The sequence below is a fragment of the Felis catus genome, chromosome F1 (genome assembly GCF_018350175.1).
Source record: "Felis catus isolate Fca126 chromosome F1, F.catus_Fca126_mat1.0, whole genome shotgun sequence".
NCBI classification, from domain to species: Eukaryota; Metazoa; Chordata; class Mammalia; order Carnivora; family Felidae; genus Felis; species Felis catus.
In genome coordinates this window covers 5,244,693-5,257,838 of record NC_058384.1, presented here as the reverse complement: position 1 = coordinate 5,257,838, position 13,146 = coordinate 5,244,693, and the positions used below count along the sequence as shown (strand labels likewise).

The 13,146-nt window shown below is 50.4% G+C and overlaps 1 protein-coding gene and 1 long non-coding RNA gene across 4 annotated transcripts in view; one reads left to right on the top strand and one right to left on the bottom strand.

The window, feature by feature from the left end:
• The first annotated feature begins 6,949 nt into the window (after nucleotides 1-6,949).
• The window catches only part of DESI2 (desumoylating isopeptidase 2), a 45,401-nt gene continuing 39,204 nt past the window's right edge, over nucleotides 6,950-13,146 (top strand). Inside the window, exon 1 of one of the 3 annotated variants that reach the window (XM_023248031.2) lies at nucleotides 6,950-7,241. In XM_023248031.2, the coding sequence (XP_023103799.1) occupies nucleotides 7,200-7,241 (42 nt within the window). In that variant the 5' untranslated portion in view covers nucleotides 6,950-7,199. Of the gene's footprint in view, nucleotides 7,242-7,340; nucleotides 7,832-7,878; nucleotides 7,993-13,146 lie in introns of those variants that run through there. The other 2 variants (XM_045048421.1, XM_011290833.4) reach the window with 2 other exon arrangements.
• Nucleotides 9,611-11,967, bottom strand: LOC123382695. Its single transcript, XR_006591420.1, has 2 exons — nucleotides 11,693-11,967; nucleotides 9,611-10,891 (listed from the first exon to the last, which is right to left on the bottom strand). It is a non-coding gene; the product is annotated as an uncharacterized LOC123382695 (long non-coding RNA).

The window sequence follows — 13,146 nt, the reverse complement described above, 5'->3', positions numbered from 1 at the left end:
CTTAACAACGTGCAGAAGGTCAGTGCGAGGCAGAGCCCCAGTGGTTCCAGGCGAAGGGTGAGAACCGGAGGGCCTCAGAGGTGGCTTATAAAAAGAGATCATCATCACCAGTAACAGAAGGACAGACACCACTGAAGCTTTGGATTCACAGGGCTCTAGAGATGCTTGAACACTCAATCAAGGCAGGTCTGTTATGTAGAGGTTGAGGTGCTGGTAGGGAAAACCTGGGATCCTGAAAACTGGAACAAGGTCATCTGGATGGATGCCTCTGAGCGCACTGTCTCTCCACACCCACTCCTTCCCACACCCACCCTCTGGACATGAAGACGTTGCCCATCCGTCTCTAGTAAGTGGTCACTTCTGCTGGGCTGGGGGATGCTGCAGAAGCCCCTCCCTCACAAGAGAACGTGTGCCCCCCCCCACATCCTCTCATGGATTGGTACAAAAACTAACCTTTACGTACCCACCGAGCAAGGGGAGGACACCTGAGACTGTTCCAAGGGTTCTTTAAAGCCGGATAAGCAAGTTCTTGATGGCTTGGAAGCATTTTCTCAGGATATGGGATTTAACTAACACCCTAGCGAGGACCCTAAAGGAGGGGGCAAATTTACTGCTGGGGTGGCTCTCAGAAACCTGGAAAAAACAACAGCTAACTGTCAGCACATAGAAAAGCCTGAGTCCTGGCAGTTGGTAAAGGAAGGAATAAAAAGGCCCAGGGAGGTGACAGGCTGGAATGGATGTATTACATGAGGTCCCGATGGCACGCCAGTCATCAAGGACATATGATCTGATGAGAGGACCACCAGCATCACTGAGAGGCCCAGTGGTGGCTGCCACTGCAGCCAGGGACGAGAGGAGGTGAGGCAGTCACAGATGGGGTTCATTAACACCCACGGGGAGGACAAGGCCCCAAAGTAAGAGAGGCTTGGTAATGGCACTTTACTTCCAGAAACCAGGGGGCCACAATTACCATAAGGACAAGGAGTGGCCATGGGGATTTGACCTGCAGGGAATTAAGGAGATGGTCAATAGAATATTCTGGCAAAATTGTTGGACAGCCAACAAGGCTGTTGACTGCACCTATTAAAGAACACAAAATGGAGGAGGCGGTTAAGGGCAATCGTCTCGACAAAAAGTCATCGTCCTTGCTCCAGTCCCCAGACCTAAGTAGATTATTAGATCCAGAATCTGCCAGTTCCCTAGGAAAAAGGGCCCTGCAACACCAGGGCAAGTCTATAGCATGACAATTCCCCCAGAGACCTGTGGCCATCCAGTCAGTCGGCTGTATTGGTCAAAGTGGTGAAAGCACCTACACTGGTCAAAGTGGAATAGCCAGACATTTGGAGGACTTACCAGACGGAGGTCTGACTTGACAGCGATACTCAGAGGCCCAATGTGCCACCAACCCCCTTTAGCGTGGGGACCTTGAAGGGCCACAGTGGCTCCATGCCAGGGGTCCTTTCCCCAGTCCTCAAGTGCATAACTGGAATTGACATATGTGGCTGTTGGAGTAAAGCCCACATGGGGCTCCTGGACTGTGGGATAGGAATGATCATAGTTGGGACGGCCAAACGGAAACCTCTAAAACTGCTCCCCCCCCCCCACACACACACGGCCAAGTTAGAAAATCATTACCATTTCCAGGTGGGTAGCTGAGATTACTGCCACCATTAAGCCCTTAAGGATGCACGATTGGTAGTCTCTGTCACGTCTTTATTTCATAACCAGTCTGGCCCATGCCAAAAAAGGGAAGGATCCTGGAGAATGACCGTAGACCCCTGCAGATTTAACCAAGTAGTGGCTCCAACGACAGCTGGCGTGTCAGATGTGGTGTCCGCGCTAGGGCGGGCTAATTGGACCTCGGGTATCTGGTGTGCAACTACGGACCTGGCAAATGTATCCTTTACGGTCCCTTAAGAAAAGAGGGTCAGAAGCAGTTCACGTTTACATGGAAAACAATATTCAATTATCTGCCCATCTTATAGAATTCCCAAGTACACATCGTCATACACAGAACCAAAATAGCAAACCAAGCCCACGTCTGGGCTGCTCGCAGAGTCTGGGACGCCATGCTGTTGTGGGACCCCGGTCCTTCTGTACCAATTAAGAATGAAACAGCCACCTAGAGCAGATGATTGCCCAACTTTCAACAAGGATGATCTCTCTCTCTCTTTTTTTTAATGTTTTTATTCATCTTTGAGACAGGGAGAGACAGAGCATGAGCAGGGGAGGGGCAGAGAGAGAGGCAGACACAGAATCCGAAGCAGGCTCCAGGCTCTGAGCCGTCAGCACAGAGCCCGACGCGGGGCTCGAACTCATGGAGTGTGAGACCATGACCTGAGCTGAAGTCGGACGCTCAACCGACTGAGCCACCCAGGCGCCCCAAGGATGATCTCTATCTTAGCACCAATACGGAATAATTCTGGAGACGTGGGAAGCACAGCATTGACAGGTGAGCCGTGTGGAACTCTTACCTCTGAGCCAGGAAAAACGAAGCGTCTTGCACGAAGTGATCATCCACTCTAGGTCTACAGTGCTGGTGCCCTGCCTGGGCAGCCTCCTCAGCAGCCGCTACCCAAGACTGATCAAACACAAGTCGGTACAACTATCAATGGCTGAAAAAGCCACTTCGTCAGTAGAGATACCTAAGACAAAACCCACAATTATCCTCTCAATCTTTCCGTGGGGTTTTCTTCTCGGTTGGCAACTCTGAACCGGAAAACAGTTTCAAGATGTCCTGTAGAGTGTACATTTGTGCCTTTTAACCCTGGACTACCTGTCGGGCTGCAGCAGTCAAGATGCACCCCCCCCCACCCCCAGCCATCCTCACCTCCTAGTAGTCACATCTGCGTGGTCTCTTCCCACACTGCACCAGAGTTGGTCTGCGTGATGTTAGGTCCCTTCCGACATCAGGTGATAAGACACTGCGGTTTCCTTCTCTGTCACTTTCCCACTCTGGGTCACTGAGAGAACCAGCCACCAGGCGGTCGGCCCTGGAAAGGCCCATGTGGTGCTGATGTGTAGCCTCCTGCTACAGCTACGTAAGTGAGCTTGGAAGATTCTCCAGCCCCGGTCAAGCCTTCAGATGATGGAAACTCCCTAAGAGACCCGTTCACCTAAACATAATCAGATGGTCTCAGACTCCCGACTTAGAAACTGTAAAACGTGTGGGGTTTTTTTTTTAATGTTTATTTATTTGACAGAGAGAGAGAGAACAAGAGGGGTAGGGGAAGAGAGAGAGGGAGAATCCCAAGCAGGCTCTGTGCTAACAGCGCAGGGCCTGATACAAGGCTCCATCTCACAAATCATGACCAGAGCTCAAATAACGAGTCAGACACTTAACCGACTGAGCACCCAGGTGCCCCTAAAATGTTGTTTTAAGCTGCCGTTTCGAGGTGTTTGCTAGCCAACAGGAAATAAGGCACTGTCAGGCTCAGTTCATGTCTACAACACAGCTCGTGTAGCAATAAACTTAAAATTTATGTTCCTCTGTAATGCTTTGGAAACTTAATGTCTCCCTCTGGGTTGCCTAAGAAATCATTTGTGGGAGTTTGTATCAAGGCTCCTATCACTCAGTTTCAAATCTGCTGTTCTCATTAGAGGCTGGGACTCCACTGCCCAGTAGGTTTCTTGGGACCAGGTACCAGAGGGACACGGGCAGGTAGGAGGAAGGGCTTCCTGTCCCCACCTTTCCTGTCCATGTGAACTTGGCTATGCTTCTTCACCCTGGAAGGGCCGCAGGCTTCAGTAGCATGTTTGATTTCTAATTTTTTTTTAACGTTTATTCAATTTTGAGAGACAGAGACAGAGCTCGAGCAGGGAAGGGGCAGAGAGAGAGGGAGACACAGAGGCTGAAGCAGGCTCCAGGCTCCGAGTTGTCAGCACAGAGCCGGACGTGGGGCTCAAACCCACAAACTGTGAGATCATGACCTGAGCCTGAGTGGGACGTTTAACCGACTGAGCCACCCAGGCACCCATGACAGTGAATTCTCTTCTGGATCTGATGAATTAGAAGTGACCACGGGACATGGGATGTCAATGAATTCTCCAGAATCTGGAAATACATTAGTGTACATAGGAAAAAAAAAAGACTTTGCAGATGTGATTAATGAAGGATCTTGAGATGACATACTCCTGCCCAATGTAATCATGAAGGTCCTTCTAAGTGAAAGGGGGAAGCAGGAGAGTCAGAGAAGATATGATAGAAAGAGGGGTCGGGGCAATGTGGCCATGAGCCGAGGAATGAGAGCAGCTTCTAGAAGCTGAGAAAGGAAGCAGATTCTCCCCCTGGAGCCTCCAGAAGGAACACAGCCCTTGATTTTAGCCCAGGGAAACCCATCTGGGACTTCTAACCTCTGCAACTGTAAGATTATAAATGTGTCTTTTATATACATTGTAGTTCCTGTTCATGTGAGACAGCAGCCATGGGAAACTAGTATCTCCGGTAGAGAAATCCAGTAGGCTGCAGGCTATACCGGCCCAGTGCTTGGGACAGATGAGGGGTTTGGAGCTGGGGGCATCAGACTTTTCAGCACGTGTGTGATTATGACAGCTGAGAGCAGATGAGATCACAAAGGCCAAGGCAAGTGTGCAGGGTCAGAGGTGAAGTGAACCGGCGGTGTGAGTCCTCGGGAGTGCAGCAAAGACTCAATGAGGTGTTACCGGATAGCACCCTTCCCCCATATCTCTAGTTTGTTCACCCGGGTTGGGTGGAGAGGAAGACCACACCAGAGACGGAAGGGGAAGCAAAGCAGCTGGGTACACCAAAACTCGAGTTTAGAACTTTGTCCACAACAGGTCTGAGGACAGTCAAATATCAATCATGCATCCAGCACTTACCACACTCGGCATTGCCTGGCCGGTGAATCTTATTTCCCTAGTATATGTGTTTCTCCCTATTCTACACCTCCCTCTCTCTCTCCAAATTCCCTACACCCCTCACCTTCCCTCTCCGACTCTCCGATGACCATCTTGCCTCTTAATCATTGAGAAAATCAAAGCAAAGCACGAGGGAATATTCATTCCTCCAGCCCCCAAATTTCTAACCTGCCTTCATTTGTCTTCTGTATCTTCACCACTGTGCACCTGCACCTGCCTTATATGCCGTCACCATGGTTGAGGCAGGCATCCTTCCTACTAAAGGCCAACCCTGTACCACTCGTGCACTAGATATCTTCCTCTTCTTACCTGGCCCTCAGAAATCCCCCCCCCCCCATCTCCTACATCATCAATTTCTCTCTCTTTACAAACAACTATACCTTGGTATCGCCCATCTTAAAATGTCCTCCATTGGCTACATAGTCCTATCCCACTATTGTCCCCAGTTGCCTGTGGGTCTCCATGTCCTCACCTCACATTCACTCTTCAAACATTCCGGATGTTCTTTGGATCCCACTCTTCCCAAGACTGCTCATGTCAAGATTACCAGTAACCTCCAATTTGATACAATCTAATAGTCTTGTGGCTCCTGAGTTGCATGTTCTCCTGTCTCTGCAGTTCCTTTTCCTTCCCAACTTGACCTCTAAATGAAGGATCCTAGAACTTAGCCTTTGGCCCCTTTCTGTGTTTTTAGCTACACATTTTCCTAGGTCATCCAATCAGTCCCAAGGCTTAACAGTCTATTTATAATGGCTGCGTCTCCAGTTTATGCCAATGCCTATTTGATATCATGGATGTCTAGAAGGCATTTCTAACTTAACACGACCAAACCATAATTCTTGATTTCCCTCCTCCCAACCGTTCTTCCCAAGTTTCACATCTTATAAATGCCACCACCACCCACACAATCTCCTAAGTGAAAAATCTAGAAACTGCCCTTGAATGCTTTCTCCCTAACAAACGCAACTCATTAGCAAGCCCCACGAGACTCCACTTTCAAACTACTGCAGATTGAATGTTCTCAGTGTTCCCCACTACTCCCAATGCCCAAGCCACCTTTTGGTATGCACTGTGGAACAGCTTCCTAATTGGTTGAATGTTAGCTTTGCTGCTCCCCCTTAATGCGGTTTTTGTCCGGATGGATAGCCGTCCTTCAGATCTCAGTCTAAACCAGACCTTGTCACCAAGACGTTCCAGATGCAGCCACCCTAAGATTACTGTCAATCACTTCATCCCATTTTGATTCTCTGCAAGGCACATACCACCCATATTTATTCTTCCTCCTCTTATTACGGTATTCCCCAGGGCTCACAACACTGCCCGGCATACGGCAGGCACACAAAGATTTGTTGAATAAATGCAAAAGCAGCTACTGTGTCCTAACGTTATGCTAATCTGTGAATGCTGTACTCTCCTCCCATTGTCAGCAAGACAGTTTCATAAAACGTAAGATTTCATACTGAGCACTAGCTGGACGCGTGTTATGCGCCCCCGCCCCAGCAACCTGCCTTCCTCTATTTCCGCACCTTCTCCACGTGCAAAGAAATAAGCAAGGAAGGAGGGTTTGGAAAACAGGGTCATCGCTACGGTCTTTTGCCACACTCCGCTGGCTTCAACGTGCTCAACGCGACGGAAACTAACAGCAGTGGCCCCGACCAAGAAGGGTTGAAGGTAGAGGACTTCACCTGCCGCCAAGGGCGGACCGCAGAGGACCGGCGCAGATCCCCCGCACTGCACGCTGGGAGCTGTAGTCTCCGGGGGAGGCCTGGTGTGGTAGGAGCGGGATGCCCCGCTGCATGCTGGGAGTTCGAGTCGACGGCTGGAAACCGTACTTGTGAGATTCGGCCTCTGCGCTGGGAGCGGCGAGCGGCGGAGTCCTCGCTGCATGCCGGGAACTGTAGTCTTTCTGGGACCCCTCTCTGCTTCAGCGTGGAGAGGCGCCATCTTAGGTCCCGAGGTGCGGCCGCGCCGAGCCAGAGCGCAGGCGGGCTCAGCCCCCGCGCCGGGCCGGCCCCGCCCCCGGGGCGCCTGGCGCCCGCCCCCCGCTCAGGCCCCGCCTTTCCCCACGTGTCCGCCGCCGAGGGGAGGCGCCTGAGCCGGAGCGGGCCCGCCAGAGGTCCGGCCCCGTCGGCGCTGAGGGTCCTGTCGGCGGCGCCCGGGAGCGGCCCGGCTCCCCGATGCTCCCGCGCCGGCTGCCGCGGGCCGGGCTGTGCGCTTAGTGCCCGGCTCTGGCCCCCCGAAGTGCCCGCGGGGGTGGGAGCGGCCTCGGCCCCGCGGAGACGGAGCGGCTGGAGGACGAGGCGGCGGCCGCGGGGAGGAGGATGGGGGCTAACCAGTTAGTGGTGCTCAACGTGTACGACATGGTGAGTGCGGCCCAGGCCGGCGTCCTCCGACCGCGGGGCTCGGACCCCGGCCCCCGGCCCCTGCGCTTCCTGCCGCGCGTCCCCGCCTCCGGCTTAGTTCTCGGGGGTGGGGGAGGGGAGCAGGATTAGGTTTTAATCCCCGCGCACGTCGGCGCGCGGGGAAGCGCTGCCCGGTCCGCCCGAGGGCTCCGGCCGGGGCTCCGGGCGCCGGGCCCGACAGCTGGGCGGGCGAGCGGTGTCCTTTCGGCGAAGCTGGGGTCGCGGGTCCGACCTCCACTCCTGTCCCCGGGGACTCCGGGGCCGCCCCGTCCCCGAGCGCCTGTCCGCCCCGCTCTGCCGCTTCTCCCAGCCGCACGGCTCCCGGTGCCCGAGTCTCCAGAAACTCCCAAGCTCACGGCTGTCGGTGCTTAGGCTAGACTCTCTCCAAAGGCGCACAGGGGCCGACAGCCCCTTGCCTCCGAGGCAGCCTCATTCGGATGAATGAGGCTCTAGTTTACCGAGAAAAATAGCCCAGCTGAGTTACGTAGATAGAGATCAAGGTGGTGCTCCTTTGCTAGATTCTGAAGACCACTCTGCAGGTGATGCAACAGGTATCCGACGTGACCGCAGGAGAGGGAAGGGGAGTTTATGAGGTCATCTAACTTCGGGGTGCCGCAGGCACCCGGGATCGAGTTCCGAGGACTGGTTTGCCACGGAATTGCGCCTAAAGTACCCGGCAGAGAAGGATCGGGGCAGTTAGATGCACGCCTGGGTTTGTTGCTTTCGGTTGGCTAGTTTTCGTTTTGCGAAGGGTTCCCTCCGCCTGCGTGTGTAAAATTTCTTGTAAGTGTTTTGGCAGGTGAAAAAGCCCTCCTCGTTATTTCTGTGGGCTGAAAGATGCGGAAGGAGCTGGAATACGAGAGGTCAGGAGTCACGGTTCGCCCCCGCAGATCTAAACTTTGTATTCCTTTGCTCTGTGTAAATTTCTACATTCACAGTGCAGCGTCTTGGGTGGAAAGGAATTCTGGCGCCCTATTCTGGGAGTTATGTCAGGATGGGGTAGAGACCGCCTGGGACTTGAGGTGACGTCTCCGTGGATTTGGTTGGAGGGGTTTGGGGGTGGAAGGAGATGGATGGACGTGCGTGAAACGTGGTAGGAAAAAATTAGAGAAGCATAGAACTGGAGGGCCTAGAAACGCAAGGCACTAGTTAATAAGGTCTTTGGCGTGTGTCACTGGTTAGGAGTGGTTCTCTGGATTTCAGCTTTTTGTGGTCAGTGGGATACCTTTACTGTTCAAGACTTTTCATTGCCCTTTTACTGTTTCATCGCCTGCCCCCCTCCCCCCACCGCCGTCATCTGCGTTTGGTATCTTGTCTATTCTTGAAGACTTACGAAACATCTCACGGCATATATTCTGCTTTTGAGAACACAACATGCCTCTTCTTCTGGATCATTAAGCCCCTTTATAAGTTAGGGTTATGCAGCGATGACCAGAGCGTCATAGACTAAGAGAAATCTGAAAGTCGAGGCAGGGAGAAGTTTTGCTGCTTTCATAAAACTGAAAATACATTATTTGGCCTGTGACGGGCTTCCTTGCACCTCAGGTGCTCTATGAATCACAAAAATCGTTGCTAATTGTGGTGAGTGTAGGAAAAGCTAGAGGTGATATTTAAACCGATACGTTTTAAAGGGAGGAGTGTTCTGAAAGATGTTAAAAATATTGTTAGCAAAGATCTTATTCCTCACATCACTTTTATAAAGTGGGTAGTTACAGAGGAGGCAGGTAGAGAAAAGGGTAAATGAAACCTGCCCAGATAACCAAAAATAGGATCTAGAATTTCTAGACCACAGTCTGATTCGTGATCTCCTCTGCTGAATAATTCCCGTGTTTGTTTCTTAACGTATTGCTTTTTCCTCGCAATAGGAGGAGAAGCAGCATATGAATGTTTATCAGAATGGCAAAGAGTTGAACTATTAGACTTCTGACAATCTTGCCCTTGTCGTGTTCTTCTGAGGGCTTTCAAGCTGTGGCTGTTTGAGGTCAGTCATTCAGCAGCCTACAATTTTTGATGACCTTGTAGAAGTCACAAAAATGAACGAATGATCTTTCCCTCTTTGAGGAATTTAGAATACCATGGGAGAGGTACAACAGTAGTAATAATTCAAAACAGAATAGTGTGATTTTGTGATTTTGTTAAGAGCAGAACAGGATGTAAAGCAGGCCACGTGTGGTTGTGGGCTCAGGAATTGCTGGAAGGTGCAGGGACCTGTAAAGGCGGAGAGCAGTCAGCAGGAATCGTGGTGGCCAGAGGAGAGCGCACGTCGGCCTGGGAGATAATCAGCTGGCCCAGGAGAACTAGAGTGTAGGATGCATGAAAGAGACACATTGGAAAGTTTTATTAGAACTTTATTAGTTTGGGGCTGGAAGGAAGGGCTAGGGGTGGGGAGTAAGGCTCTGAACCAGGGGGGCCATCTTCGCGGTAGGGAACAGCGTGATCAGAGGTATGTTTTTGAATGAAGACCAGTGTGTTGAGGAACAGGTTTGTTTCCTTTATACTCCCTTTTCCCAAGTTGTATTGGTTTTGGAAACCTTTTTGCTTGATGTCAGGGGCAAATCCTTTTATCTTTGATAGTACTGCCTGTGCGTCATAGATGCCTTTGATGGGGATTGCTGTTGTCTGTACAGGCCCCGTCTAGCAGCATTCTGTCTCGTCCAGACTTCACAAACATCAAAATCAACCTTTGGTTTGCACTTCTAATCACTGTTTATAGGGACCCCTTGCCTGTATCCCTGTGTCTCCTTGTCTGTGAGGCTGTCACCAGCTCCAGCCCTGACTGTTTGGTTCCTATTCCCTAGATTGGGAATCGCTGATCATTTCTGTTTGTCCCTAACTGCCACATGTAAGAAGAAATTGTATCAGGGTCACCAGCATTAACTTCTTCCCACAGAGGGATAGTATAATCCTTAAGAGGTTACTTAATCCTACAAAGTGCTGCTAAATTATTGCTTGCTGCTTTCTCAGTGATTATGTTCCTCTTTGTACTTGGGGATAATCTACCACCAATAAAACCTGTCCTGGGTGATTTTCTGAGTCTCTGAATGAGGTGATTCGCATATTCCCAGTTTGCTAGCATCCATAGTAGGGCAGGTGATTCAGACTAGTTTCAGCTGCTGGGACAGTCTCTGCTGGAGCCACAAGGTGTTCATTTGCCACGGATCCAGATTTTGTGCTTTTTCAGGTTATCTTGACTACTAATGAATTGTTAGGAAAAAAAATATGCAGTAGCTTGATAATATTTGTAGACTCATTCTATAAACAGTTTTCTTCCTGTTTTCAAATTGCATCTGTACATCTCCAGAGCCTTAATAGGAAAAAAAAATGCATCCTAAGACTCTTCAAGCAAGGAAGTTTGGTGCCGTACTTTAGACGATCCCACCTCCATCCTACCTCGAAGAGAACGTGAGGGCACGCACGTGGGAGAGGACCTGAGTTCCCACACATCTTTAGATCTAACTCATTTAACATTTTTAATGTTTTATTTATTTTGGGGAGAGAGAGAGTGGGGGAAGGGTAGAGAGCGAGAGAGAGGATCCAAAGCGGGCTCTGTGCTGACAGTGGAGAGCCTGACACGGGGCTTGAACTCATGAACTGTGAGATCACGACTTGAGCTGAAATCAAGAGTCGGATGCTTAACCGACTGAGCCACCCAGGTGCCCCATAATATCTTTATATCAACATGTCCAGAACGAACTTTTTCCTTTCCCTTCTCTCCATAGCTCAGATTTTCCCCTTTACTCCATTTAATACCCACCCCCCACCGCTCCCCTCACTAGCCTCCCCCCACCACTATTGTGTTGTAATTTTGTCCTGATGACAAAATTACATTTTGTCAAATGTAATGTAATGTCAAATGTCAAAATTAGTTTCCCAAGCTAGAACCCTGGATGTAAAACTGTTAATTCTTCTGTGTTACAAACCCTTCATAGTCCAGTCACCAGGCCTGTCTCTTTTAGTTGGGTTGATTCTGTCTAAAAGTAATTGAGAGCTTAACAGTCAGTAGCTAATACTGGAAGGGTACTTGTCTTGAGTCCAGATATAAACAGTCCCGGGGTTGGTTCAGCAGCTCTGCTGGGACATCGGGGACCCAGACTCTCCATGCTTCTGCTCTGCTGTCTGTCCACATCACGTTGGCTCTTGTTCTGGTTGTCCCGTCATAGCTGTGAAATGGCCATCGTAGCGGCAAACATAGTCTTCAGTGGGACGTGAAGGAAGACAGGGGTAAGCAGGGCCTTCTGTGTGCACCTCTCTCCTTCTAATAGGCAGACGAGGCTTTGCCAAGGCTGCTCTCCTTTGCCGAGAAATGGTCCCCAAGTTGGCTCCACCGTGACTGGGAGGAAGCTACCTGACTTTCCTGGCCTGAATGGCAGTGAGCTGCAAACCCTAGTCCCATTGTTCTTTAAGTCGGTTACCTTATCATTATTTCTGCTGTTGCTTCTCAAGTTCAAGTCCTTGTTATCTCTGTTCGTAGAACAGTCTTCTGGCTTCAGTCTCTGGCATTACTTTGTTTTAATCCATCTTCCCTTCTGTCACCAAAGTCATCTTTCTGAAACATAGATGATTGTGCCATTCCTGTGCCTAAAATTCACTTGCAGGGTTGGGTCTAATGCCCTTTATGATGTGACCCCTCCCTAATAGGCCCACCTCGCACCAGTCCCACACTCTGTCCCACCCCAGCACAGACACTTCGTGCTCAGTACTGACATGTTTAGTTCTGCAAGCAGGCTCTGCTACAAGAGCTTACGCCTCAGTGTCTGTGCTTGTCTTACCTGGAATGTCCTGTTCTGGCATCGGCCACCAGCCGCCTCCTGCCTGTAGCCTTGTCTTTATTCGGCAGACTTGCGCCAACTTTTGCGCCCTAGTTGTACTTTGTACGTATCTTCCACTGTGTGTATCATAATTCTGTGCGTCCCATTAGACCAGGTTCCTCGATGGCAGTATCCAGAACTGGGCCTGTTGTGAGAAGGTGTTCTGTAAATATTTACCAAGTGAATGGGACCTCAGGCAGTTTTATTAGGAATGGTGCCAGTACTTAAATGGCATCAAACAGTCTTCCAGTTTCCCTTCCCTTTGTGCCAAAAACCTTTCTGTATTTGTCCCCCTATTTAGTACATTACTGGATTTTAGCTTTGGTTGTTGTAAAGGGGTGATCGAGTGAAGGGGGGAGGAACACGGGAAGCGGGGAAGGAAAACTATCAAATATTCTTCTTTGACATAGTTGTTTTGTTTTGTTTGTTTGTTTGTTAAACACTGTGGGGCTAGACTGTTGATTCAGTGAAGTTGGAGCCGCAGCCACTCCTTGAGAGGCCCCCCTCACCTTTGTCTTCCTTTACATGCTGCCGAGTGAGGATCCCGCAAGGCTCTGACGGTCCTGTTGCAGCCGTGACCCGCAGACCAAGAACAAGTAGTTGCTCCTGGGGAGATGATCTTTCTGAGAACATTGTCAGAATTTCAGCATGGATGAACCAGTTAATGGGAACTAGTCTTAATTCCCTTGCACCACGTCTGCTTCTGGGCCCAGGGCCGCTTCACCGCTTGACATAGAAACAGTGGGTCCGTGAGTCTAACCAGAAAAAAAGGATGGTCAGTCATAAATCTGACCTCCTACGTTATCTGTGGCGGTATCGTTACTTTTTTTGTTTAGTCTGTATGAGAAAAGAATTTAATCTCTGTACGGATTTGTGTTCTGTTGCTAGAAAAACGAATTGCCAAAAATGTAGCGGTTTGAAATGGCTCGTGGGCCAGACGTCCGGGTGGGCGGGGCTGGTCTCACAAGGCTAAAGTCAGGGTGTCGGTGGGCCTAGGCGGGGACAGATTTGCCACCAGGCTCATCCAGATGGTACCAGGATTCGGTGGCTTGTGGTTG